General features: G+C 44.6%; 1 protein-coding gene across 7 annotated transcripts in view; it reads left to right on the forward strand.

The window, feature by feature from the left end:
* Positions 1 to 25,044, forward strand: part of DHX38 (DEAH-box helicase 38) — a 1,013,803-nt gene that overhangs the window by 27,516 nt on the left and 961,243 nt on the right. For all 7 annotated transcript variants that reach the window (XR_014972206.1, XM_085638518.1, XM_085638522.1 and 4 more), the window contains exon 2: positions 9,134 to 9,487. Coding sequence is in view for 6 of the 7 variants with exons in the window: in XM_085638518.1 (XP_085494644.1) it covers positions 9,171 to 9,487 (317 nt within the window). In the remaining variant the exon portion in view is untranslated. The remainder of the gene's footprint in view (positions 1 to 9,133; positions 9,488 to 25,044) is intronic.

Consider the following 25,044-nt stretch of genomic DNA (forward strand, 5'->3'; position numbering starts at 1 on the left):
TCCGCTCTGATCTGGCCCGAGCTACTTTGGACAGACAATGGGAGCTGGGCAGGAAAATGGATGATTTTAAGAAGCTTGGTGCGGGTTCCCAGTTAAAATTTCCTGAACTTTTGAAAATGATGTACAATAATAAGATGTATAATCTTAAAACAGTGCAGGAGGCAGATGAGCTTCTCGAAAGTCTTGCCAAAGTCACAAAATAGTCTAGCCATAGAGCTATATATATGACTTTTGTATCAGGTTTTTCTGGCTTTCGGGGGAGGGTTCAATGCTTCTTTAGGCCTTAAAATCTCCGTGTTATTAGACTTCAGAGAGATAGGTATGATACAACAATTTGCCAGTCACAATTTAGCTAAAAATAAAATCTTTTTTTTAAAATTTGTTCTTATTGAATTTCCAAATACAAAACATAAAAGTAAAGACAAAAATCGATACATATCTGAAAAGAATAGACAAGACAATAAACAATAGAAAACAAATGCATATCGCTATTATCACAATCCTTGGATCAAATAAACAATACTGATAAGGAAGGGATTGGGGAGTAATGAGCAGGCAGGCAAGGAAAAGCGCCTTAGGTGATGAAGCGACTCAGGGGGCAATACAGCACATATTTTTTAGTAGGGTGCCAGACTATCCTGTAGACCCCCTACAGCAAGAAAAGGGGGATCAGCAACAACGGCCAACACACTTCAGAGTATGCATGGAACGAAAACAACCCTTAACAGTAATTAGGCATCAGAAGCATCAGGATTAGACATTTGACGTGCACAGTATTGAGAAAAGAGACCCCAGAAACTCTTCTGGCGATTACACGGTGGCCTCATCTCATTGTAAACCTCTGATTGAGTATGACCATATAATACATCTTGCTCCCATTCCACCAGGGTGGGCAGTGGTCCTCTCATCCATCTCATCGCCAGCCTGCGCTTGGCTAAGAGGAGACCTAAAGCAACCAATGTATGTATTCCCTTTTTAAGAGGTTTAGTGTATCCTAGCAAGGCTAACAGTGGGTCCGGGGATAAGGGTGATCCTACGATATCGCTGAGTTTGTGAAAGATCGACGCCCAGTACTGTGCTACCGAGGGGCAGAGCCAAGCCAGATGATAAAAACCCGCCTGGGGGGCATGACATTGCTCACAGCTGTCAGTTTCCCGTAGTCCGAACCGGCACAGGCGCTTTGGGGAATGATACACCCTGTTCAGGAACTTAAAATGGGCAAGTCGATGTCGACCGTTTATTGAAATCTGGCGAGTTACTGTGCAACAGTAGAACAAGACATCGTCCGTGATAGGGGCTTCAATGTCAGTTTGCCACGCTTGTCGAGCTTTGTTTAGGGGGGGCATCTTTGTGGCAAGGGCTGAGGTGTACAATTTGGAGATTAGCTTGCTCTGGCCCTGGGCACCCAAAAGCAGAGTTAGTGGGGGAATGACCGCCTGCAAGGTGTGACGAGTTCTAAAAAAATGAAATTTAGTCAGTGCCGAGTGTTCATCAGTAGTGCCCGCTACCTCCTCCCACGTGTGCACCCACCCACCTCGAAATAGATCCCCCCCATAGTATGTATATGTAGCTTGTAAAGCGAGTCAAGGGCGCCCCTGTCCGAGCTAGGCCCAAACCATTGGCACCACTCAACCCGTAGTTGGGGGGGAATAAAGCTGCGCGCCATTGTACATATCAAGGGTTTAGGACGGGGAGGTTGAGTGGGAGGGAGGGAGAGCACGGGGTGGGGAGCATGGGGGTAAAAAAGGAAACCATTTCTCATTCACCTTTTAGCTTGGTTAGTTCACGTTTGTCATGTTTGGTCTGGTGTTGTTACTCTGGGAGACCCAGCAAACACAAGGTTCTGTTGTTTCAACCACAATGAGTATTATCCAGTTTCTATCCTGGAATGTCAATGGCCTGCGAGTGAAGACCAGGAGGGCAAAAATTTTGCAGCACCTTAAAGATTCCCCAGCACAGATTATCATCTTGCAGAAAACGTATCTCTTAAAAGAGGAAATGGCTGGAATTTTTAGTAAAGTAAAATGGATGGAACATTTCATTAGTTCCAATCAGAGTGCTAACATTAGGGGTGTAGCTATTGTGGTAAAAAAGCAAGCACATGTGCGTGTTTGAAAATCAATGATAGACCCAGGTGGCAGGTGGGTCATCGTCTATTTGAGGATTTTCTCTGCAGTGGTAGGCTATTACGGACCCAACCAAGATGACCCCTCTTCTTTGAAAACTATTTTTTTCAAATCTCTTGGAATTTCCAGAACCAATTATCATGGTTGGCGATTTCAATATAGTTTATAAAACCTCTGCTAGATAAGTCCCCAAGCAGCAGAGCGAATGTACTGTCCAAGTCCCGGACGTATCTTCAAACGATGATGGCACATATTGGACTGTGCGATGTTTGGAGAGACAGGTCGGGTTCCCAATTAGGTGTTTCCTTCTATAACAGCAAGTATGGCCATAAGTCAAGGATTGACTATATTCTGGTCAGCCACGACCTCAGGGGTAAGTTCAAGAATATGGGCCACTTGACTCCCCATCGGTTAGACAATGCGGCTGTATGGATGGATTTAGGCTTGGCAGGGAAAGAACAATCAAGGGTGTAGACGTTTGATCATTCATTACTTCTTGATGAACCTAAGTACTTATTTCAAGAAACAGAGTGCTTTTTTAACACGAACATTGGTTCTGCTGAGATTTCAATGGTGTGGGATGCTAGGAAGGCCTTTTTGAGAGGCATGGTCACAAGCAGGGTATGCTAAAAGAACAGGCAATAAAGGGAGGAGGTGGCGCACACCGAATTTGAGATGAAGGCAGTGGAGCTGAGCTTGAATAGGGAGACCGTCCCTGTAAAACGTCAAGAGCATCTGGCGCAATTAGGGACTCTGAAGGATCAGCTAGACCCCATCATCCAGATGAGGCTCACAAAAAGATGGGAGGCCAAGCAAGCTGGCCCATTTTGAATATGGAGAGGGGGCTAGCAAACTCCTGGCATGGAAAGCCAAGTCTGATAGGACACGAAATGTGATAAAACAAATTGACAACGATGATAACACCTCTTCGGTATCCACAATAAAGAGATTGGGGAAGCCTTTTTTGCTTTCTTTCAGGAGCTATATGAAGAAGACAACGAAGTGGATAGATCCAGTGTTATGGAGTGGTTAAGCGGGAGTACGCTTGCCTCCCTAAACTCCCCCTAGCAGGAAAATCTGGAGTTGGACATATATCAGCAGGAGGTTAGGAAGGTCATCTCCGCTTGCCAGGGTAGTAAGGCTGCAGGGCCCGATGGGCTCCTAGCGGAACTGTATAGATCTCTGGGGGAGGCAATAATTCCGACCATGACAGCACTTTTCAATAATGTTCTATCTGAAGGTGCCAGACCTCATGCTTCATGGGGAGAAGCCACTATCTCATTGATCCCGAAAGCAGGAAAGAATCCAGCAAACTGTGGGTCGTATAGACCCATCTCTCTCTCAAATACTGACTATAAAGTCTTCACAAGGCTCCTGACAGACAGGCTGGGAGCAGTAGCTGGTAGACTGTTGCATCCCGATCAGAAGGGTTTTGTGAGAGGCAGGAACCTATTCGATCTCACTTATGATTTTATCGGAGCCATTGACTTGGCTTCTGCCTTCTCACTACCTCTGGCAGCAATGACACTCGACGCCACCAAGGCTTTTGATAGGGTCAACTGGATATATCTCTCGGCAGTAATGGAAAAGTTTAATTTTGGGGAGAAATTCTGTCGAGTAATTCAGCTGATATTTCAAGATCCCTCGGCAAGATCCTAGTTAATGGCAAATTGACCAACCCTTTTAAGATCACCAGGGGAACCAGACAGGGCTTCCCCTGCTCCTCTTTGACCTGTACATCGAGCCTTTCGCTCAGCGTCTGCAAGATGAGTCGGGTATTGCATCATTTAAGTTTGGAGCGTGGGAGAGGAAGGTAGCTCTGTATGTGGATGACGTTCTGATCCTCTCATCCGACCTGGAGGCGTTCTTCGTTCTGGTCATCAGGCTGGCACAAGACTTTGGGCAGGTTTCTGGCTATGAGGTCAATGCAGGGAAAACAGAAATCATGTTGTGGAACCTGCCAGGGTGCTGATACCAGACCGATAGTGATATAATATATTTGGGGGTCAGGATTGAACAGAATGGAGAGAAGATCTCCGGGACTAACCCTGCAAACATCTCCAGGGAATGTCAGAAACTCATGAAATCTTGGGCCCATCTCCCATTGACCATTTTGGGAAGGATTAATTTGATCAAAATGATTATGCTACCGAAAATTACATTCCTTTTTAATACTATTGCCTTACAAATTTGAAATACAGGCGATCGACAAACTACAGCAAGCAATCAATTCTTTTGTATGGGTATATAGGGCCACGAGGATAGCCTGGAAGAAGCGAAGGCGCAGGAGGGAGAAAGGGGGTTTTACATTCCCCGATCTTCAGTTCTATGTCTGGGCCTTTCAGTTCTCACACTCAAGAATGCTGTTGAAAACCCCAGATCACTCAGAGAGGGGGGTCAAATTCTCCTCTATATTAACAGGAGTGGGGCTGCTGCTCGAGGGGTTTCTTTTTAAATATGGCGATCAAAAGTTCTTCAAGAAGGTCAGGTTGACAGTTCTCCTGGGAATGGCTCGAACATGGGCTAGAATTAAGCCATGCACAGGCCTAAATTACTTTTCAAGTTTAGCTCCTCTGGGGGACTCTCCAGGGGCTCCAGACTGTCTGAAAGACAAACTAGCTATACCACTTAGAACAGCAGGGTTTAAGATGTGGAGAGATCTGGCTCCTGACGGTTCACTTTTATCATGGTCGTCACTTCACAACAGCCTAGAGGAGGGCATGTCGAAGTTTAAGTATCTACAGCTGCAGAGTTGGTCCCAGAATCTTTAAACCTATAGGCATTGGGAATACTTTGGAGGAGCAATTAGTATTCAGGCCGGTGGGGAGCAAAGAGGTCTTTTTTTTTTTTTTTTTTTACTGGTCCATAGAAGAAGTCATTGACAGAGATTTTAAACTAGCAGAAGAACTGTGGGGAGCCACTATGCCAGATGAGCACTGAGAAGACCTGTGGCAGACCTTTAACACCTTGTTTGTTACCATAAAACCGGCCTGGCTTAGGAGGAATCCCTATTTTACTACCCACAGGGCCTATTTATCTCCTGCAAGACTTTGTAAAATAGCAAAGGGCCCCCCAGTCAGCTGCAAGAAGTGTGACCTAGTAAATGCCTCAGATATACATATGTTTAAAGCCTGCCCAGCGATTTCTGAATATTGGGGGAGAGTAGGAGCAACTTTAGCTGACATCTTGGGATACCCAGTCCAAATTTCTCTCGCAATGATCATCTTTGGCATAGCTAGTGAAGTTACAGGCCCTGCTAGGGGGTTTCTATTTCATGCAATTTTACTGGCTAGGAGAGAAATCTGCAGGAGATGGGTAGAGCCCACACCCCCCACTCATACAGAAAGGCTGTCCTCTCTATACAAGACCTCCAAGACTGATCTGGGTAGACTGAAGAATAGTAAGAGGAAAGCAGTATGGGATTGTTTACTAAATTGGTCTCAGCGCTAGTCTTTTCGAGCGAGTTGAATCCAGGGGTTTACGTTCTTTGGGTTTAAGTCCCTTTTGGATCCTATGATTATGCCTCTCTGGAAACTCTCAGACTGTGTTGGGCCCTTTTCCCAGCTCCCACGCCTCGTGGGCCAACACTAACAGTCTTCGGCTACAAAGTACCAGAAGAGAGTGAGACCACCCCCTTTTTCAAAAAGGGGCCATTGACCTTTTGTGGAACTGATGTATACCGGTAGGCGGCGCTGTCCCTGGGCTCCATCTCGATTGCCTACGTCTCCTTGAAACCGAGCAACGGCAACAACACCCTACTTTCTGTCGAGTGGTGTCTGAGGCGAATGAGGATTAAGAAAAAAAAGAGGATAACTGGTGTCAAAACCTGGTACTTCACACTTAGGGGCCATCATAGAGGCACATAAGGATTTGTACTTATCAATCAATTCAAGATAGAAGGCAAACAGTGCAGTCAGCATCTGTCAGGCCTAATGTCTCGGAACTGCAGTCATAATGGGGTGACATAATTGGACAGCATCAGGTGCTGCGGCTGACCCGGTTTAAACTTTACTGAATTATAACTAATGCATAAGGGATGTATAACCATCCCAATTTCTTGTATTATAAAGTTTTTCACTGTATTTTCACAGGTGTTCAAATTCCTATCGTCCTTATCTGCATATTGCTTAGTGCCATGTTTCATGCAGTTCTGAACAAAAATTGTAATATAGTCTCACATTTCTGGTGGTATGGTGCTTCTTCAATAATTAAGTATTGGGCGCAGGGACCCCATAGGCTGCAAAATTGGGGAGAAGAGGAGGAAAGGGAGGGTAATCCTCAGTTAGGTCTCCCTGTTCTTCTAATACAGGCATATCTGAACCAGAGGTTTCTGATATGACCTGTGTCTGCCTGAACTGATCCGTGGCTGCTTGATAGTCACAGGTGCAGTCTTCTAGTGAAAATGTGTTCAATTATAGGGTCTTCCAAAATGGAAAGAGCCATGGTCATCTGTTCTGGTTAATACACCATGAATGTCTAACTCTCCTTCAAATTATGTACTCTCATCTCTTCAGAAAGTTCACTAGCCCTTTTCTTTTTGTCATATTTCTTTGCTTTTTCGCTTTCCGTATTCATTACATCCTTCATATGTTTTGTCTGGTGTATTTTTTCCACCTATCCAGCACATCAAACTCCAACCATCTCACATAACTCTTTCCTTTCTCAGCTTGGGGACCCTCGGGTCTGCAAAGCCTATATAGCACTTACTACCCCTGACAAGGCGTTGAAGCGCTCTTTCGGCGAGTAGCATACCACTCCAGAACCCAAAAAGGATTCGTGGTGAATTAGTGTAGGGAGAAACTAAATCAATCTGAGGAGTGGGCATGTGAGTTTATTTGGATTGAAAAGGAATAGTGGAGGAATAGAAGAGGGACGGCTTTGTATTTATATAACGCTTACTACCCCTGATGAGGTGTCGAAGTGCCTTTTGGCAGGTAGCACACTTCCTTTTCAGAGTTTAAAATGTTCTGTAAATATGAAGATATTTTAAACTGGAAGCTAAAAATTAAGTTGGTATCCTCAGATTAATTTGTGAGAGCAGAGCACGTGCATCATATACAGTAGAGTATGGGCGATGGGTGGCCTTGATTGTATATAGAAACGCTCTAACCCTCCTATTAAAATTGCAGGTTTTATTTGTGTTATATTGGATTGTAAATTAAATAATGTTTTCAAAATTTGTGTATTTGTTTGATGGATGTTTGTTTCTATAAAGCTTGTGTATCGTTTAGCAGTTCAAATAATCGAAAATGCTTAGGCCAGATTCCCATGCTTACAGTAATAACTCAGTGGGGGTCCCCGGTGTCAAGTAATGATTAAGTCGGGGGCCTAAAGTTAAACATTGCCTTAGATAATTCAGTTTAAACTAATCAAAAGTACCATTCAATGGAAACTGTTATTAGGGATCCTTTTAAGTGTACTCATCCCAAAAAATCCAAAAAGTCTATTCTATTCGCCATCCCTTTATATAGTCATAATCTCCCCTGCTGGAGTTCCTTCTACTGGACATGGATGTACTTCATCTACATAATGTTTTTGTACACCGCATAATTTATTACAACAACTATCCATATTTTCACTACATCTATAAGATAATTATTTTAGTACGGTAATGGTGAATCTTCTTTTTCACAATGCAAATGCTTCCTGTCACACCATCAGCCACTTAAAATCAACATGTGGCATTTTCACACATTATTTTAGTGCTGTAATGGTAAATCTTTTTTGTCAAATGCTTCACACACCTGGCCACTGAAAATCAACATCATGTGGAACTTTCACATTACCAAGTACAACACACTATACTGTCCCTGTGGCTATATTTATCATTAGACGTCTCATATAATTTTATTACACACATCCATGGTACTTCTTACCAGGTCTCGACGACTGTGTTGCCTCTTAGTTCTTTTGGTCTAGCCAAGTTAACCTCGTATCTCGGTGTACCGGTGATCCCCCTCAGTCTGTGACCGCGGGAAACGCTATCCCCTCTGTGAGTACGTACTTCAAAGACACTTGGTTCTCCAACCGATCACTTGACAGTGGCTCCTTTTGGTCCATCTGGATTAACTTGGTGCATCCTGGACAAGCCCCCAGTCTGTGAATGCACAAATCAGGTAAACTTCTCTGTTAATAAGAGACAGTAATCAAACAGTTGTGGAGGTATTTTTATTTAAGCTTAAGTTTGAGAGGTACAAAGCAGTTGACATCCAAGTATGTTCTGCCAGACCCAGCTGACCCAATCTTTTTATACCAATTGACCTTTCACCTGAACTGAAATGGCTGTCAGATGTGTGTAAATAACAGATTTTGTAAGTTAAGCTTAAGCCAAACCCAAACAGGAATCTTACCAAAGCATGAATATATTCTCACAGTGCTAAGGACCGGTGCAATGTCGACATCTGCAGTTTATCATTCTTTCAGATCTACCTGATACTTCTGTTCTTGAAAACAAAAGTGAAGCTAACAAGAATAAACGGTTCAGGACTTTTACACTCCTTGGCCTAAGTGCAAAAGCAAGGGTTTGTACAGTTGCATGGCACATGAAGACAGGACGAAAACATAGCATGATAGAACAGTTGCTCGATTTCACATTTCTGCTGCTACACTAGTATCTTTTAAATGATTAATTACGAAGATCAATGTTTAGCAGTGCATTTGATCTTATTTGCACTGAACTTGGAGACTGTAGACATCAATGTAGGATTTCAATTGATTTATATTGAAATTGATGGGGTTGTGGGACAGTCATTGGTTTTGGTTTGTTGTGTACAATATTTATCCTTGTGTTGTAGCATTCGTATTATGTGCAGTTATGTTGTTTTTTGCAGTGTACACACAAGATTTACTTGAATTTGGAACATAATTGACCTCCGTGCTAAACTTTAAACAACATTCTCCCTACTGGTTTTCAAGCCCACAAATGTAGTCATGTGCCCTGCTGTTGCGTTTTCCAAATGAGCTGCTTTGTTGCTTGTATTCCAAATTTGTGTCCTTTTGTTTTCCAGCGGTTTGCCACAGTGAAGTCAGCCACAGGGAAACATCATGGACGATGATGCCTCTCTCCATCGCCTTGAAGGCATTAATGTAGAGGAGCAGGTCGGAGGTCTGGTCATCAAAAAGAAATGTGCATCTGTTGAGCAGCATGTGTTTAAAACTCCTGCTCCTCGGACTTCCCTACTAGGGTTGGATATTCTGGCAGCTCAGAAGAGAAAGGAGCGTGAGCAAAAGGAAGAGGAGACACAGGAAGAGAAAAAGAAGTCTAAAGTATCCTCTTTCAAAGACTGGGAGGAGGGAAAAGAGGATCAGGGCACAGATGAAGAGTCTATGGACAAGGCCAACAGAAGCAGCAAAAAGGATAGGTAAGACAAGAGAGTCTCCGTTTCCTGGTTTCCTTATTTTGAATCCTTTTCCGAAATGGGTTTTACTGTCGCAGTGTTGGAAGGAGGATAAATCCATAATTAAATGTAAGACCAGTGTAAAAGCTTTACAATTATTAGAAATGGGGTCTCCAAACTTTTCTGTAATGAGCTACTCCTGAGCAGTGAAAAATGTTGCGAGCTTACTGAAGGCCAAGTAACTTGTGCATTCTTACCAGGCACCACTTCGCCAACCTTCATTAATTTTAAACCTAATGTCCATGGAACACGCTAATATGGGTTGAACAAAATATTTTGACTAGTGCTACTATGATAGGGCTCAATATAAGACAACCCTACACAAAAGGGGAAGTGTGGGTAAAGAGGGTCCAAGGGATGTGTTTAGAGACCACCTACAGTATAAATCCCCAATCAACAAGCATTATACCAAAAAATACTGTGGGTCTAAAAAATATATATTCTGTGTGGATACCTGATATATTTAGAAGAGTGAAAACCATCTGGGGTGTACCCAAAAAGGTTGAGTTCCCATCACCCACAAAGGTGGCTATTCATCATTTGGGAGCTCTGAACTAAACCATAAAAACCAACCACTTAGGTAATGATGGCGGTTATATGGTAGTCCTAGTCGTGGGTGACCAAAAGTGGGGTGATGGTTTGCAGTGCCAAGAATATAAAAGGAAAAAGTGCTATTAAAAATGGCTACCAAGACACAAACAATTTTATTCTGGTGCTGTCTTGATGCCACTTTAAAAACAGTGCGTGGACAGTATAACAAATGACTGTCAGAGTGGTGGTCTACATGTTTCGGCTATCGGACTATGAAGTCCAAGCTCTCATCAGGACCTTTAGCGCTACTGCAAAAACGTGAACAAAGGAAACTTATGTAAATTAGTGGTTGGGATGAAATCCCAATACGACCTTTTATGTTAGTCCGTTTCCCTGGAATTTTTGGGAGGGGAAACCGGAAAACCCGTCAATAATCGGGTATGTACCTCGCCTCGCCTGGCATCCGCTCAGGACAGGAGGCACCGCTCTCTCCGTCGGTACCCCACGCTGTAAGCTGAGCTGGAAGGGGAGGTGTACCCGATTATTGACGGGTTTTCCGGTTTCCCCTCCCATTTTTAATAGCACTTTTTCCTTTTATATTCTTGGCACTGCAAACCATCACCCCACTTTTGGTCACCCACGACTAGGACTACCATATAACCGCCATCATTACCTAAGTGGTTGGTTTTTATGGTTTAGTTCAGAGCTCCCAAATGATGAATAGCCACCTTTGTGGGTGATGGGAACTCAACCTTTTTGGGTACACCCCAGATGGTTTTCACTCTTCTAAATATATCAGGTATCCACACAGAATATATATTTTTTAGACCCACAGTATTTTTTGGTATAATACTATGATAGGGCTGCCATATGCATCAGTGAGTGCATGGTCTGTGGGGATATATGAACATGTGTGTGAATGAATGGGATATATGTGTATAGGTGATGGATAGCCTGTCAATTAATCAATCAATATTTTGTAGAGCGCACTACTCACCCGTGAGGGTCTAAAGGCTTTGGTTGGGGGCGGGGGTGGTGCTGCTACTGCTCGAACAGCCAGGTCTTGAGGAGTCTTCTGAAAGTCAGCAGGTCCTGGGTCTGTCGAAGGTGGATGGGGAGGGTGTTTCATGTCCTGGCGGCGAGGTGGGAGAAAGATCTGCCGCCGGTGGTCGTTCGGTGGATGTGTGGAACGGCGGCGACGGTGAAGTCAGCGTAAAGACGCTGGCGGTTCGGGGTGTAGAAGGTGAGTCGTTTGAGGTATGTTGGTCCGACGTTGTGGAGCGCTTTGTGAGCGTGGGTGAGGAGCTTGAAGGTGATCTTCTTGTTGACGGGGAGCCAGTGCAGGTCTCTCGGGTGGGCAGTGTTGTGGCGGGGAATGTCGAGGATGAGGCATGCAAAGGCGTTCTGTATTCGTTGAAGTCTTTTCTGTAGTTTGGCTGTGGTTCCTGCATAGAGGGCGTTGCCGTAGTCCAGCATGCTGCTGAGGAGGGCCTGGGTGACCGACCTTCTGGTTCCGGTGGGAATCCATCTGTAGATCTTGCAAAGCATGCGGAGGGTGTTGAAGCAGGCGGAGGAGACGGCGTTGACTTGCTGGGTCATTGATAGTGATGAGTCCAGGATGAACCCCAGGATTCGTGCGTGGTCGGGAGTCTGTGCAGCTCCCAGCGTGGCCGGCCACCAGGAGTCCTCCCAGGTGGAGGGGATGGAGCCGAGGATGAGGACCTCCGTCTTGTCAGAGTTTAGTTTCAGGCGACTGTTCATCCATTCGGCGACGACCTTCATTCCTTCGTGGAGGTTGGTTTTGGCGGTGGCGGGGTCCTTGGTGAGGGAGAGGATCAGCTGGGTGTTGTCGGCGTATGAGACGATGTTGAGGTAGTGCGATCGGACGATGTTGGCGAGAGGTGCCATGTAGATGTTGAAAAGGGTCGGGCTAAGGGATGATCCTTGGGGCACACCGCAGGTGATCTTGGTGGCTTCAGAGCGGAATAGAGGGAGGTAGACTCTGGGTTCTGCCAGTGAGGAAGGAGGTGATCCAGTCCAGGGCTTTGTCGTGGATCCCTGCGTCGTGGAGGCGTGTGCATGGGGTGTGGTGGCAGACGGTGTCGAAGGCGGCCGAGAGGTCCAGGAGGATGAGGGCCACGGTTTCGGCGTTGTCCAGCAGGGCCCTGATGTCTGTGGCGGCAATGAGGGCGGTTTCGGTTCTTTGGTTGCTGCGGATTGGGGCGAGTCCAGGGTATTGTTCTCGAGGAAGCAGGTCAGTTGCCTGTTGACAATCTTCTCAATGACTTTCGCCGGGAGCGAGAGCAGGGAGATTGGCCGGAAGTTCTTGAGGTCCTTTGGGTCCGCCTTGGGTTTCTTGAGTAGGGCGTTTATCTCGGCGTGTTTCCAGCTTTCCGGGAAGGTGGAGGTGTCGAAGGAGCTGTTCCGGAGTTGGGGTGCGATGATGGAGCTCGCTTTGTTGAAGACGTGGTGAGGGCAGGGGTCGGACGGTGAGCCGGAGTGGATGATCGTCATGATATTGATAGTGTCGTCGTTGTTAACGTGGTCCCAGGAGAGCAGGAGACCAGTGTGGCTGGAGGGTGGTGAGTGTGGGGTGTCGGCGGCTGTCGGGGGGGGGGGGGGGGAGGGGTCTGGGTGTTGAAGCTGTCGTGGATGTCTGCGATCTTGCGGTGGAAGAAGGTGGCTAGGGAGTCGAAGAGGTCTTGCGACGGCGGGATGTCATTGGAGTTGGAGCTGGGGTTGGCGAGTTCCATCACGATGTTGAAGAGCTCTTTGCTGTTGTACTCGTTGTTGTTGATGCGTTCCTTGAAGGAGGTCTTTTTGGCGGTTCGAATGAGTTGGTGGTTCTTGCGGCTGGAGTTCTTGAGGGCAGTGTGGTTGTCCGGTGTCTGCTCATGGCGCCATTTCTTCTTGAGTCTGCGGCAGGTCTGCTTGGATGCCTGGAGGTCGGTGGTGAACCAGATGGCCCTCCTGTTGGTACGTCTGTTTGAGGGTTTGATCGGGGCGAGAGTGTTGGCACCGTCGTCGATCCTGTGTCTGAAGTCACGGACGGCTGTGTCTGTGTCAGTGGGGTCGGTTGGTGGGTCTCGGGCGAGGGTGGTGATTAGCTGGTCTTCTGTGACCTTGTTCCAGCTGTGGTGCGGGATTCGTCGCGTGTGGTTGTGCGTTTCTCGAAGGAGAAGTGGACGCAGCGGTGGTCGGTCCAGGGGAGTACGGTGGTGTGGCTGAAGGTGACATGGTTGCTTGCGGAAAAGATGGGGTCGAGCATGTGTCCGGCGGAGCGGGTGGATGTTGTGACGAGCTGTTTGAGTCCGAGGTTGGCGAGCAGGGTGGTGGAGTTGCTGTCGTTGGTGTTCTCGAGGTGGAAGTTCAGGTCTCCGAGGAAGATGTAGTCTGTGGATGCAAGGGCGTGTGTGCTGACGACGTCGGTGATGGCGTCGCTGAACAGTGGCCGAGGTCCGGGGGGTCTGTAGACTAGGGTTCCTCTGAGGGTGGTGTTTGGATCACTGTGTATCTGGAAGTGCAGGTGTTCGGCAGCGCTGAGGGTGCCTTTAGTGCTGGTCGAAATTCTGAGGATATTCCTGTGAACGAAGGCGATTCCTCCTCCCGGTCTGTTGGTGCGGTCCCTGCGGGTGATCTTGTAGCCCTCCGGGATGGCTATGGCAATGTCGGGTGTCGTGCATGCTTGTGGCACAGGACAAAACGTTTGCCAAATGTGGCACCATTACATGTACAATTTAAAGTGAAGAAAAATGTTCTACGAAAATGTTCATAATAAAGAACATTTTTGAGCACTTGATGAAACATTTGTCTGCACTTTAAATTTCTCCCATTTAAAAAGAAAAATTTATGTATTTTTTCAGTTCTATAAATGACTGGGTGTCTACCAGCCACTGGGAGCAAGATGCTGTGTGTATTGAAATGGGAGAAAATTCAGCTAAAGCGTTAACTTTATGTTTATGTGCATTACATAAAACTCATCTTTTTAATTTTCTCCCATGTCCTTGTCTTTTCAAACAGCAGACATTTTACTCCCAGTGGCCTGTAAATATTGTGCCATATATCTAATAGGAAAATACAGTCATTTGTTTAAATGTGAAGAATGTAATGTAAATAAATCTGCTTCATAAGACATTAGGACTTAATTACCTTACTTCAAATGAGAGAAAAATATTAAGACAATGCTTTATAGAAACGTTTTTCTACACTTTATTTTTCTCCCATTTAAAAAAAAAAGACTGTATTTTTCAGTTACAAATATTTCCCTGTTTCTACCAGCCACTGGGAGTAAGATGCCTTCTGTTTGTAAATGGGACACTTTGGAAAGGGAGAAAATTAAAACAAAGAGTTATCTTGTGGGGGATACAGAAACCTCCTCGCTGCGCATTCAGGTCAGCCTTTTATTTGCTTTTAGGGGGCTTTTTACACCAATTTGCTTCTGTTCAAGCCTAATTACTGACTGGGAGAAGCTAGAGGGCTTATGCAAATTGGACCCCAGGAACTTCGGGCGGGGAAAATGTAACTTTATAAAAGTTGCTTTTCCTAAATATATATTAATAACATCCAACTTCTCAATTGAATTGGATTTTTTAGAACTGTTGAAATTGTTTTTTTAATTATTTTTCTAGCTTGTCCCATTTCTTCGGATACATTGTTAGCATTTTAATCTGTGCTATGGTTTTCTACATGTGACCGCTAGGTATTCCTCAGTGAAAATAGATTTTGGTTGCTAGTCACTGTAAGTACGTGTTAACATCAAATTTCCACATATCCTACTTGTAAATGCCAAGCAACCTGCCTGCTGGGCTACAAGTCTTACATAGGAGTAAATCATTAATATTTAAAGGGATGTTTTCACATGTCAAAAGAGTTTATTTTGATACATCGAACTGCAGTTTTTACACTGCCACAGTCAGGGTACAATGGGTAGGCCTGAAGCCATGTTTGCACTGCCACTGTGTATAGGTGCTGCAGTCCACTAGTGGCATTTAACTTCCAGGCCCATGGTGTGTTTTGTACCATCTACTATGGACTTTTAGGCAATTTAAATATGCTAATTCAACCATGCAAAAAGGGGAAGCACAGGCAAATTACTACTGTACAGTGGGGTAAAATGCCTAGAGTCCTAAAGTATCGCTTTGTTCGCCCTAAGTTGGCAGGGTATGCCCAGACGTGGGTCCCTTGCTCACTTTGCCACTGGATTCAAGATAGCCTGGCTGATGAGGGTTATGAACCCGAAACCGGTCCCAGGATGCTTGTTTCCGGTCCAGGGAAGACGAGGCTTGGCAGTTCGGGCTGGACTGTTCCCATGAGGCACAGGGTCAGACTGATTTGCATATGGCCATGTCGGAACTGGGGTGGTGGCGTGAGCTAAAGAATGATGATGGATTAAACCCAGATCAGTTGACTGGGGGTGAGTGTTTGATTTGCTCAAGCGCTCTGTCCATCATCCCCTTTGGTATCGCTAGAGTACTAAAGCCAGCAAAAATATAGGGTCCAGCAAAAGGCTCAAAATCCGTGGTGACCTCACAGAAAAAGTGGATTCCTAAACAAACCATTTGTGTTTATTTATGTATCCTAAGTATTCTTTGTAGCTTGAAATTTCACATAAATAAAAAGATGCATTTTTCACCCCAAAGCTCATCTTTGTATTGGGCAGCAACAATGGTTTTGCACCTTGTGGCACAGCGCTGCTAATCATGATTTTATGTGTATATTACAAGAACATTTCAGGTTGAAACTTGGATACAGTTCTTTGGCTCAGTCCATATTAATGTTTCCTCTTCATGGGTTCCATTGTTGCACTAGGTGTATTAATGCTCCCATGGATTGCTTCACACTGTTTGTGCTCAGCTCATTGCCTTCTCCCATGCACGAGCTGGCGTGAGTTCTCAGAAGAGGTACTGCACGCAATAGCACTAGGATTGCATGATCTGCAGATGCGCTGCTCAGATTACCAGTGTCTCCCAACTGGGTTTGCACAGACCCTGGCATGATATACTTTTTTTGGGTTGCTGTCTGTGGGTCCCTACATTGCAGGGCAAAGGTTCCTTGAGGGTGCCTGCCTCTGCATCCTAGTTCCATCTGCTTGCATTACCATGGGAAGTGTGGACCGAGTGGGAGGAGGCAAGTGGCCTGTGAAGCACGGTTATCAGTATTGTAGCATGTAAGTAATAAGTGTCAAAAGTGCATCTCTTTCAACCAAATGTGGTACATATGTGGTGTCAAAGACAGTGTAATGCTTTGCATTTCTGGTGTGCTAGCATGCACAATGTTTTGTGGAAAAAGTGTGCATCTAAGTGCAACCGATTCCTTTCGACCCAAACATTTAAGATCACAAATGAATACGTTTTGCAGTTGTACACTGTTGTCTTTTGGGGGGGGGGGGGGCGTCATGTCTAGATGTCAAACGGAAACTCTAGCCTTCATGTGCCTAGTTGTTTTCCTCCTGCTGCTTGTGCCACTGGCCTTTCTCTATCGTATGGAAACCAGCAGTTTTGGAAATGGAAAGGAAAAGCTGTAAGAGAAAAACAGATAGTAACTTGATACATGTTCTCCTGCTGCTGGACTCTTTATACTCAACTAACCAAGATGTCTCACTGCCTATATCTCTTTTGTTTTTTATTTTGCTAAGCCTCTCCTATGCTGTTTGTGTCCTACTCTTTCCTATTTTCTGTTGCATCTAGGGATGTTCTCCTGACTCATTTTTAGGTTTCAAAAGCGCTTGTGAAATCTTCTGTATTAAATATATCTAAAAGGGGCTTACATCCCGCCACTTGCTTTCATTGCTTTTCATTGTTTCCTGTGCTTGTCACTTATGTTTCCTCCATTTCTACTGGCCATGGCACACTTTTTCCTCGTGTTGTTCCTCTCCTGCGTTCTCTTATCAGAGTCCCTGTGCCGAAGTACTGTTTCCATCTGCTTTTTGGGGCACGTTTTCAATTTTATTCCCTGCACTGTGCTTGTTTGCCTAATCTCACCTGCACAGCGCATTCACATAATCGTTTCCCCTTAGCTGCACACATTTCAAGCGTGCATGTTGGCTCAGTTTTTATTTTTGTTCATTTGTCATTTTACAAGGCTTGGAACGATTTGTGTTCCAAGCCTCGATTTCAGCCCTGTGTTCTGTCATCCGCAAAGCCCCAAAGTTGATTTATTTAGATAAGCCTTGGGAAAGATGGCTGCGCCCTTGGTTAGCGGGTTGCGTCAGGCGACACGGGCACTGAAGGGACCTGTTTATTGCCATCGCCTGCTAAGTATCTCTGGTAAGAGGGTTGGGCTGTGTGCAAGGCTAGTTCTCTTTTCTCTGGGAATCACAGCTACTCTTATTCATCCACAGAGCCCGCTTAATGGAGAATTTCTTTACCTTTTTCTGTCCCTCTATATGGCAACTAACTAATATATGAGCTGCCCCTCACAGACAGCACATTTTGACGGTAGCCTGTCCCATTACAACATACCCAATCCATCCTGTCAGAAAAGCACACACAACTGAAGAGCAGCCCATTTTAAAAATCCACCCCACCCTCAAAATACTGGTTTTCCCTCCAAGCAAAACCAAATAAATCAGAGCAGCCTTAGACAGAACCTTTATAGCATAGCGATCCAAACAAAAGTCTGCAAGCAATGCCACTTCGTCAAAGAAAACCTCTTTGGGGACACCTCCCATACCAGAATATCTGCTGAAGAATACAACTCCTACCTGACAAGTTTTCATTTAGCTTATGTGTGACATTTCCATGGTTTAGGATGCCTATGTGCCACAGTGAATAACACACTGTCACTAATACAGAACGTTTATCTCGGCAAAATTAGAACATGTAAAGGAATTATGTTTTTCTGGAATACGATTGTCCAAAACTGCCTTTGTACCCGTCCGACTTTTGTGGAGCACAGTGCACTACAACATTTAGTCTAAGAACACTATAAAGAGTCCCAAGCTATTGCTAAATTCACACAAATGCAAACAAAGTACACATTTTCATTCTAAACTAATACAGAGTATATGCACCATGTCAGTCTGGTACAAGTGTCAGGCCCTTTTTAGCTTTCTCCTGCACACCGCTTGGGCTCTGCCTGTGAAGTCTTTTGTATTAAATATGGAGTTGTTTTTTTTAACTTTATTTATAGCTTTTTCAAGTAACAGTCAGGCAAACATTTCAATGTTAGTACAATGTATCATAACAGTGCAGAAGCACATCCACAATATCACATACAGTAATGGACAATATTGATCCAAGCAATCCCCGTTATTTGTTAATCTCGTACAGTCCTAACCTGCTCCATACGTTTTGTGCTGTTGCATCTTTACCTTATCACAACACGTTTGAATTCTCAATCATTTACATTTACTGCAGGTATGTTACCTTCTGTGCCATTACCTCCAGCTGTTCCCAGAGATGCTACGCACTCCTCGTCCACAGCTTTTTTTTTTAATCATATATTCCTTATATGGACCCCAATTTCCTTAGGCCTGCACTTTCCTGGCATGAGGGCGTTGTAATTATCTGTGTGTGTTGAGCAGTGTGCTAAGTCAGTCAGCCAATCCTTGACCTTCGGCAAGGAGCCGCGCATCCACCTCATTGCGATTCTTCATTTCGCCAATAGTAGGCATATGACCGCTAATCTGGTATGTCTTTGTCATATCCCAGTGCTGCTACTAGTGGCGTCTCTGGGATGGGAGTTGTTAGTATCTGCGTAAGTATGATATAAACTACTTGCCAAAAATCCCGTATCCCAGGGCATTCATTCCCATGCGAAGTGTATAAATCCCGCTTTTGCCATCTTGCATCTCTGGCATCTCTCTGTGTTTAGAAAGCATTATTTATATAATCTAGCAGGTGTGTAGTATACGCTCTGTAGGTATTTGTAGTGTATAAGTCTATGCCTCCCAATTTGTGAAATTGTCTTTGTGTTATAGCATCTGGCCCACAGTGCTTCGGTGAGTTCCACCCCTAGTTCCCCATGTCAGTCCTGCTGTGTTTTTGATAAGGGGATAGCCTGAGACACTTTGCTCAGTGCATATAATGGCATAACACCTCTTTGCAAGGTTGTGGCCTGCAGTAGGTATGTTATTATTTTCCAACTCTTCTCCCAGCAGCTTGCACATGGCCTGCCACAGCCTATGATAATTAAATGCATCTAGAGCACTGTATGTGTTCCCATTTCTTCAACTCCATGAAACAGGTCCTCCACATGCTCAATTTTTAGGTCTCGCGACCTGCGTTGCACTGTGCAGCAGTGCTCGCGCAGGCGAGAGTCCTTTTGTGCGGGGTTCAGAAATGAACCCTGGAATCGCTCATGCGTGTGCGATTCCTTTTGTGCTACGTGATAGGCCTTTGCGTGCGTCTTTTTATAAAAGACTGCACGCAATTGCCCAAAGGTGGGCGCATTGCTCCGCCCATGGCCTATTGGTGTCTATTACGCGCTTGGTGCGCGTAATAGACACCAATAGGCCATGGCTCGAAGTGGCGCGCACGCACCAGCCGTGGGCTTCTTTGTGGTTTTTTTCAAGCGGAAGGGAAAGCGAACGCGAAGGGAAAGCGAACGCGAAGGGAAAGCGAACGCGAAGGGAAAGCGAACGCGAAGGGAAAGCAAACGCGAAGGGAAAGCAAACGCGAAGGGAAAGCAAACGCGAAGGGAAAGCGAACGCGAAGGGAAAGCGAACGCGAAGGGAAAGCGAACGCGAAGGGAAAGCGAACGCGAAGGGAAAGCGAACGCTTTCCCTGCCGCTTGTTTTACATGACAGCGTGACAAAAAGCATAAACAATAATTGCAGTTTGTGAGCGGGAAGGAGCTAATTGGTGTCTTCTCTCCATATGTCAACCACTGGGAATTGTTTGGCGGTCTCGCGAATCAGACATTTACCCCTTGATGAAGAGGAGATGTGACCAGTTACGACTTCTAACACGTTACGCAAACTGTGAAATCTAGTGATTATAATGAGCGGCAAAGTCTGGCTGCGCGAGAACTCCACGGGCAGGGTCTGTGGAAACGAAGGAAACGTTTTTCCTCAGCAGCCGGCTACACGCACAGCACGGCAAGGAAACCGCGGTTTAAACACTCATCAATTATCATAATGGCATATATAGAGCGCCACCAAAGTACCCCCTATCTCAGTATGGACGGAAGCATCCGAAGGACTGGTCTTAAATACAGCTCTGCTAATGTACACACGCACATCCTATCAAATCATGGCTGGGCTTGGCGACCTATCAAATTGAAAACCCAGTTCGATTTTCGAGACATTCTCAATGAATATTTATGAAGTGAATTTACATATATTGAAATCCTTGAGAGATTATTTGCATATCTATTGGTCGCTCTGAAAAGGGGATGACATGCCTGGTTACGCTCACACCTGTGGTGAAAAAAATGTAAGGCTTTGCACGTGCAAAACGCTCTGTTGCGAAGTATTAAAAGTACCTCCCTCTACAACAGTCATTTGCAATACAAATAGGTCTCGCATGTACGTGAGTTTAAGCTATTGGCATTGTAAATGACCATGCCTTTTATTTATGTTATGAAAACGAAATGTCAATAGCTCAAACTCGCGTAAATGCGAGACCTATTACATTGCAAATGCTTTTTCAGCTGTGACGATTGACCGTCCAATATCCTTGATCCAGTATTTCAATAGAAATCAACCAGAGTCCTAGGAATGCCCGAGTGACACGATCTGTCAATAATCCTTCCTGCATCCGAGGCGACCTGCCCACCTCTCGCCATTAGGATCTTTTGTTTGTTAAGAAATGACACTCCTTAAAATGTTGTTGATGCATGCCGAGAATCCTGTGGCAGCGGAGTGCGAGTAATCGGGTGATACAGGCATACCTAGGTTATGAAACATGTGCTGGAACGAGGCTGAGCCATCGCAGTTTCGCCCAACACTTCTTGCAGCTATGCAACATTTAGAAAACTTGGAAATGGGCTTAACACAAGTAGTAGGAGCTAAGGGCCACGTTTGCAGAATCGGCTCATTTGTGACAACTACAACAAGCATTGGCATAGCCATAGGTCTCGCCTTTGGGGACTTATAAGTATTTAGCCATGCAGCACATCATCCTGGGTGCTCCAACATCTACTGCTGTTTAACATTGAAGTTTTGACACTAATAGACACATTATAGCACTGCATTGAGAAGTATTTATGTAAAGTGTTATTTCTGTAAAACTGGTAGTCTGAACTTGTGATTGATTGACTGATACTTGTGATTTTTGTAACATTATTATTGGAACACCTTCCTTAATGTTTATTAATTGATCCAGTGAACACCACAGGTTAAAGCATTCAACTTGAAGCCAGACAGTTGCTGGCGGGGGAGGGGTGCTGGTATTCTACTTGTGATAATGCATGACACATCGTTTTAAGAGAAGAAAGCCGCTACCTAGTCCTGATATATAAAAATAAAAACCTGGCAGTGACAGGATACACATTAAAGGAACAATAATTCACTGTGAACCTCTGCTGTCTAAAACAAATTCTCCTTCAACACAATGCAGAATACTCGATTTGGTCATAACATGAGATACGTCTGCAGCTACTGTATAAATCCATATTAAGAAAGAGAAACATTTCACACTGTGCTGGGTTACAGGATGGGTGTTTTTTCAGCCTCGTTTAATTGATGGTACATCATGCCGCATCGTTTTCTCAGCAATTTCTCAAGAAGCATTTTGTGTATCCCTAGTAAGTGATAAAGTTTGAGACTGGCCATCAAACTGCACAATTATTCAGCCTTACACAATGCCCTGTATGTGAAACCCAATTTTAAGGTGTTGAAATGGCTTATAAGGGTAGTATATAAACACAATATTAAAATGCCACGTTCCAAGTGGCATAGGCTATTTATTATGTGAACATGCAAAGGTGCAGGAAATTAGCTCATGATGTGAAAGACAGGAGCCCCTCCTCTTTTCTTTTTGGCAATTTTATATACAGCAAGCTCAAACCGAAGGTATTTGAGCGCTTTACCTGAGCTTCAATGTCAGATTCATTTTTGGGCACTTGAGGTTAAGTGATTTGCCCAGAATAACAGGATGTTGAGCCTAAGCCAAGCCTCAAATCAGTTTCAAAGTATGGAGCTGTGATTATGCACTCGCTCCAAAGCTGCACCGGAGATATTGCGTATTGTTATAGATAGAACTATTGTGTATAATCTAAAATATATAAGTATTTCTTATCTAAAGCCACCCATTGCAAAAGCAGTCCCTGGGTTGTGTCCCCAAACTGTGGTGAGTGGGCAGAGACTGTGAGAGAGACTTTGGCAGAACAATGGATGAAGAGGGGTCACAGAAAGGCGTTGTAAGAAAGCATGCATAGTGCATATATATTTATTTAAAACAAAAGGTGTTGGATTATGCCAGACAAAAACAAGCATTTGCAATGCAATAGGTCTCGCATTTACACGACTTTAAGCTATTGGCATTGTAAATGACAATGCCTTTTAGTTATGTTTTAAAAATGAAAACAAAAATAAAAGGCATTGTAATTTGCAATGTCAATAGCACAAACTTGCGTAAATGTGAGACCTATCGCATAGCAAATGCTTGTTAGTTTATGCAGTGTTTGCTTAACCACATTCTCCTCTCACATAGGCATCCAAGCGCACCATTCTATAGACCATTTAGGCGTATACATAAGTTTTATCTGTTGCGACCTGGCCATCTTCTGTATTTGAGTACTGGTGCAGGCTGTCGGATCTCTCACATGCGGGGTGCCCTTTGCTCCTTTCCTGAACATTCTCGGTAGCGGGCTAGGTGCCACCGCGTTTCTTTCAATATATAAATGAGGGAGGTTACTGGGTCCGTGTATCCAGTAGTGAGCATGCAGCACCTGGGCCGCCCTGTAATATATTTCCAAATCGGGAGCGTTGAGTCCTCCCTCAGCATATGGTTTGGTAAGGGTTTCCCATTTGACTCTCGGGCATTTCCCTGCCCAAACCAATCTGATCATTTGAGTTTTGATGTTTTGGAAAAAGGATTTATTCAGCACAATGGGTATATTTGTGAAAAGAAACAAAAAGCGGGGCAATACAATCATTTTCATTATATCAATACGACCCAAAAGGGACAGCGGGAGCCTTATCCACTTATCTATGGATTCTTTTAGCTATAGAGTGGCGTGGCCATAGTTTTTGCGAATAATTATGTCCGGGTCTGTGTGTACTTGTATCCCTAAATAGCGCACCGCCTCCATGGTCCACTCTATGGGGTATTCTGTGCTGACCTGTGTGGTCGACATGGTAAGAGGAAACATTATTGACTTGTGCCAGTTAATTTTTAATCCAGAGTGTTGCCCAAATGACGTTACTTCCTTTAACCAGGGATGCAAATTTTGTTCTGGGTATATACAACAACGGATCATCGGCATAGGCGGCTGTCACTAAATTATACTGTGGAGATCTGATTCTTCTGTGAGAGTGATACTCCTGCGTTGCACACATCAATGGTTCTAGCACCAATGCGTAAAGTATTGGCGAGAGCGGGCAGCCCTGTCTGGTTCCTCTGCTAATTTCAACTATTGAGGAAAGGACTCCAATTACCCTGACACGGGCGATGGGGTTAGCGTATAATACCTGTAGAAGTTTAAGGAATACCTCTTCCACTCCCACTCTATTTAGAACTGCATAGAGAAAGCGCCATTCCACTGAATCAAATGCCTTCTCTATATCTATAAATAATGCTGCCTCTTTCGTACTTTTGTCTATATGAGCTATGGAGTCAAAAAAAGGTTTGCACATTACATGTGAGAGCGACCTGGGAGGAACCCTGTCTGCTCGGGTCCGATCAGTTTCGGTAGCAGAGGCGCAAGTCTATTAGCCAAGAACTTTGCATACAGCTTGGCATCTGTATTAAACAATCACAGAGGCCTATAAGAAGGGCAGTGATCAGGGTGCTTCCCGGGCTTAAGGAGTGTGATCAGTATATGTAAACAACACCACAGATACCTAGGGTCTAGACAAAACTAGCACTATAGAGAACAGTAGAGCAGATTCCTAACGTTAAAAGAAGTCTCATAACGTGAAAAAGAAATCCCATCAGCCACCAAAGTAGCATGTATCATCATTTGGGATCCATTTGTAGTTGCAAAGCCCCAAGGCAACCAAGGGCTGCACACTTAGTGAGTGAAGGTCTCGCAAGTCCTGCAAGAATATAATCAGTGCAAGAGCAATTGTATAATAACATAAATCCCTTTAGTATGATACTGCAAATAATTGTAGTGGTGATGGTTGCAGTGCAAGTGAAAATTGTGCAAATACTAAAATTGTCTACCGGGGCAGTAAAACCACTTTAATGAACACTGTCCAGGTGACAAAATTAAAACGCCAGTGCAAATGCAGTTTGAAATAATAACTGCTAGAGTCCGAAAAATAAGGTCTACATGTTTCAGCCCTCAGATCAACCTTGATCCAGGCTTTCGTCAGGACCCAAAAAACTTTTGCTACTGCAATCAATGTGTAAGTGACAAAACCAAAAAATAAACGAAGATGGTTATTATAATACCACCTACATTACCCTAGAATTTCTAGAAACTCTCGGAAACCTTTCACAGGAGTATAGACCCAAGTCCTATAAAAGAAAAAAATAACTATATGTAACCTGCTCAACTATTCAATTAGGTGCTCAATATATGCTAATACTATACCATATGTCATTAGTACAAGATGCTTATTTGTCATCTAATGTACCAACAAACAAAGTGCGTATCTCGCCAACGGGAGGAAGCGAGCAAAGAACAAGATAGCACAAGAATTGGTGCAAAGTCGCACCCTTACCCGGACTGCACTTCAAACTCTCCGGGCGTCCGCTGAATAATCGGCGTCTTCAGGAAGGCGCCATCTTGAGTTATGGAGTCCAGCTGGCGGCACGTCTACTGCGTGCCGTGTCATCGCACACGTGTGACGGCACCGGAGGACGGCGGGAGATGAAGTTCCTGATCCCGTTCGCCTCAGTTGCCGTAGTCAGTGTGTGCGTACCCGGTGAGCCCTG

This window comes from Triturus cristatus, chromosome 12, assembly GCF_964204655.1.
Source record: "Triturus cristatus chromosome 12, aTriCri1.1, whole genome shotgun sequence".
Classification (NCBI taxonomy): Eukaryota; Metazoa; Chordata; class Amphibia; order Caudata; family Salamandridae; genus Triturus; species Triturus cristatus.